The sequence below is a fragment of the Gracilinanus agilis genome, chromosome 3, assembly GCF_016433145.1.
Source record: "Gracilinanus agilis isolate LMUSP501 chromosome 3, AgileGrace, whole genome shotgun sequence".
Lineage (NCBI taxonomy): Eukaryota > Metazoa > Chordata > Mammalia > Didelphimorphia > Didelphidae > Gracilinanus > Gracilinanus agilis.
Window position 1 is genome coordinate 25,970,159 of NC_058132.1, and position 3,819 is coordinate 25,973,977.

The 3,819-nt window shown below is 59.2% G+C and overlaps 1 protein-coding gene across 1 annotated transcript in view; it reads right to left on the reverse strand.

The window, feature by feature from the left end:
- The window catches only part of AXL (AXL receptor tyrosine kinase), a 17,605-nt gene extending 13,786 nt beyond the window's left edge, over positions 1 to 3,819 (reverse strand). The window contains exons 1-4 of the mRNA XM_044668589.1: positions 3,621 to 3,819; positions 1,811 to 2,024; positions 1,302 to 1,402; positions 224 to 394 (exon numbers count right to left, since the gene is read on the reverse strand). Of these exons, the coding sequence (XP_044524524.1) occupies positions 224 to 394; positions 1,302 to 1,402; positions 1,811 to 2,024; positions 3,621 to 3,702 (568 nt within the window). The 5' untranslated portion in view covers positions 3,703 to 3,819. The remainder of the gene's footprint in view (positions 1 to 223; positions 395 to 1,301; positions 1,403 to 1,810; positions 2,025 to 3,620) is intronic.

Here is a 3,819-nt window from a genome sequence, read left to right on the forward strand (position 1 = left end):
GAGAGAGAGAGAGAGAGAGAGAGGAGAGGGAGAGAGAGACAAAGGGAGACAGAGAGACAGAGCAAAAGGACTGAGGCCTTGGGACTAGGAAGGAGATAGAGCCAGATCTAGGGCAGAAATAAACAGAGGAAGAGGCCAGGCTGGTATTGGAGGGGATTCCAGGTCAGCCCTCACCCTTTCTTCCTCATCTTAGCCCAGTGTCCCAGGTCCTGGAGAGACTCACCTGGCAGGTAGAGCAGGCCCTTTGTGGGATCGTGTGAGGCCAGGGGGGCACCATCACGAAGCCAGAGCAGATTTACAGGATCAGGGGGCCCCTGAGCTTGGCAGCTGAGGTTGAATGAGGTGTCAGCAGGCACAGTCATATCTCCTGGCTCCTCCAGGAAATAGGGGAGGCCTAGATGGGGATGGGGAGTGCCTAGATCAAGGTCCCATAGGGTCACGGCTCCCTTCCCCTTCCCCTGCCTGCCATATCCCTCCAGACTTTATTGTAAACTGTCTGATGTCCCTCACTCTAGACCTTCTAATACCCTCACAGCCCTGCAGAACCTTCATCCCAGATCATCTGCTCTCCTCCAGTCTAGTAGATCTTTCCATCCAGGCTCTCTGACCTTCCTAGACCTAGTGTTCTCCATATAGGATCTCTTGACCCTACACAGATGAGTCTCCCCAGCCAGGGTTCTAAGCCTCCATAGTTCCTAACTCCTATCTTAGACTCCCTGAAGTCCTTTATTTCCATCCTAAACCTTCTATCCAGGGCCCTCTGTATCCACAGTCCTTTAGACTCCCCCCTCAGATCTTCTGATCTCATATTCCTACAGATTCCTGACCCCATACAATCCCCAGGTTCCCTATCCTGGGTCCTTATAACCCTCTAGAGCCACTAATATCATTCATCTCAATGCTGAAGCCCCCTACAATTCCTCAGATCTCTATCCTAGGTCCTCTGGTCCTCTCCCCATTGGAAGGGTCCCTCTAGATCTTTATCCTAGACCTTCTGAGCATCCATGAACTCCAGACTTCTATTCTAGATCTTCCCAAATCATCCACAACCCCACTATAAACCTTCCCAGATCTCTAAAATCCCCCAGCCTCTACCCCTCAGCATAGAACGTCTGCCCACTATAATCCCCGAGCCTACATCCAGGATCCTCTGACTCCCTACCACCTTCTTAGACTCCCAGAATCAGGCTCTCTGACCTACCATGTTGCCCAGGTTCCCCCATCCCAAATTCTCTGGCCTACCATGTTCCTTGGGCCCCTCACTCCATCCCATCCTCAGGAACCCTGCTCTTAAGGCTCACCTTCCAGACCTATGTAGGCTGGTGGCGAGAGGAAAGTCTCCCCCTCCACGGCCACAGAGCACTGATATCTCCCAGCATCTGAGAGCTGCAGGGCTGAGATCCTGGGGAGACAGGGTAGGGGCCCGGACAGGGGAAGAGTTTCAGGGGGCTGGGTTAGAACCAGGGATAAGACCTTTGGCATGGAGGCAGGGGCAGGGGGATAGGCCAGGGTCCAGAGGGGAGGCAGGAGTCAGAGCCCCGGGAAAGGGAAACCAAGTCAAGGAAGCAGATGGAGCTCTGGGTTAGGGCAGGGATAGAGGTGCCAGACCTAGATGGAAGGAAATCAGGGCGGATGGTCCAGGGCAATGGAATCCCTCAAACGCTTCATGAAACACCTCCCATAGGTACAAAGTCAAAACTAGAGAGGAGCTTCTATTCTGCTTAGGGGGTGCAGAGCCGGGCAGGTCAGGGGTCAAGCCAGAGGAGAGGGAAAAGTCTGCAGCCGAGGAGGGCAGGAGCTCCCGCTGTACCTGAGCTGACTGACCACCTTCCAGTCGTCTTGGCCATCTTCCCCCAGGGGCACCTGGGTCTGGGTGCTGTCGGCCAGTTCTAAGACCTGCCCGTCCCGAAGCCAGCTCACCTCTGGAGCCTCCCCGGCCACTCGAACCTCACAGCGAAGGACAGCCCCTCGCCCCCTCGCCCCTGTCACATTCCCAGGTCCGGTCACAAATGGGTCCCAAACACCTGTACAGGGACACCCCAGAAGAATGCAGGTGGCAGGTGGCAGACAAAGGGCAGGGGGAAGGAGAGAGGAGGGGAGAAACTGGGATTGAGGTACAGCCTAAAGAGGGGAATGTGGGGAGAGGGGAGACAGAGAAAGATGAAGAGAGGAGAGAAGCAGGGGGAGACAGGTGGAGGAGATGGGAGGGGGCTAGAGAGGAAGCCAGGACAAGTAGAGGAACATGGGAATGTGTAGACAGAGGTCAGGGCTAGAGAACAGAGCCTGAGCGTCCTCGGGATGCCTCCTAGGACTCTCTTCTGGTTCTGACCTGGGCAGAGGTCCCTGTGGCTTCAGGGTAGGATGGAGGGGAAGGGAGGAGCAGAACCCTTCTGATAGCCTGGGGAATGGGAGGGCTGGCAAAGAGCGGGGAAGAGGAGACCTTTCTGGGAGACGGGCAGTCCCAGGGGACCCCAGAGTCTCCCAGACAACCAATGGGAACAAGTCCCAGGCCCTGGAGTAGCCTCCCACGCCCTGAACTAGGCCACTGCCATCATGAGGGCCCAAGAATGGATCGGCATACCCAGAGGCGGCTGGAGGCTGGAAGCCAGGGAGAGCCCAACGGAGAGAAGGGGTTCAGGGGCCAAGAAACAGGAGGGGTACCCGAAAGAGAGAGGGCAGGAGCAGCCCCAGGCTGAGATGAGGCAACAGAGAGGCAGAGACCAGAGACAGAGGGGAGAGATGGAGGCTGGACACAGACAGGGAGGCAGAGACGAGCCCAAAATGGAGAGACCTAGAGAAGAGATGGAGCCGGAGACCCAGAAGGAAGAGACAGTGACCATCCCAGAGACCCCCCCATGTCCTTCCCTGAGTTCACCTTCCCAGCACCCTTTGCCCCCAGCCCTGGTATTTCCTAAGGGGAATCCCCTTGAGTCCCAGCTCCCTGTTCTTCCTGGCCTGGACCCAGGGCAGAGAGGGGGGAAGGGTGGGGGCTGATGCCCACTGAGTCACAGGCCCTAACGGTAAACGGAAGGCAGCATCTCCCTAGCACAGAAATTCCCCGCTCCAAGTCAGCCCCTCGGGGTCCAAGCGGCCCCCCTCCGCCGCCCCCAAGGCCCCTCCCCTGCTCCCAATCCTCCCTAACTTGGGCTCTGGCGCTGTGTCCATCCCTTATCACTGGCTTCCTCCCTCCATCGCCCCTCCGGGAACAGCTTCTCCCCCTTTCTCTTTCCCGTGTCCCAGTCTCGCTGTCCCCCCAGTCTCTGGTGTCTCCCGTCTCTGGCTCGATCCCTTCCCTCCCTCCGAGCCTGCTGGGCTCCTCTCTGGGCTTCTCACCCGTCCATCTCCTGACCCTTTCCCCCTCCCTCCTCCCCTAGTTTCTGGCCCCCAGGCCGTTCCCAGGTGCTCGTGAGAGCCCCGCTCGGAGTTTTTTCCCAGCCCTCCGCGGGTGGTCCGAGGCACAGACCCCAGGGCAGACAGAGGCCACCCAAGGGGGAGGCAGGGGAGCCCAGCACTCCCAACGGGGGCTGGGCACCTGTGCCGGCCCAGCTAGGGGCTCCCCTCTAGGCCTCGGTCCCGGGGAGACAGTCTCCATCCTCCCCTCACCCCCTGGACCCACTCACCTTCCTGGGCCCAACTTCCCCAGCACCAGAGGGCCAGGCACCACGCCAGCCCCGCTCTGCCCATCCTGGTGGACCCGGGCATCCGGGCCAAAACTTTCCCTCGGCTCTGGCCTCAGTCAGGCGGGGGCGAAGGGGGGAGGGGGGCAGGGCCTGGGCTCTCCCCCTCCCCCCGGCTCCGGCCTCCTCCCGATGTCTTGGC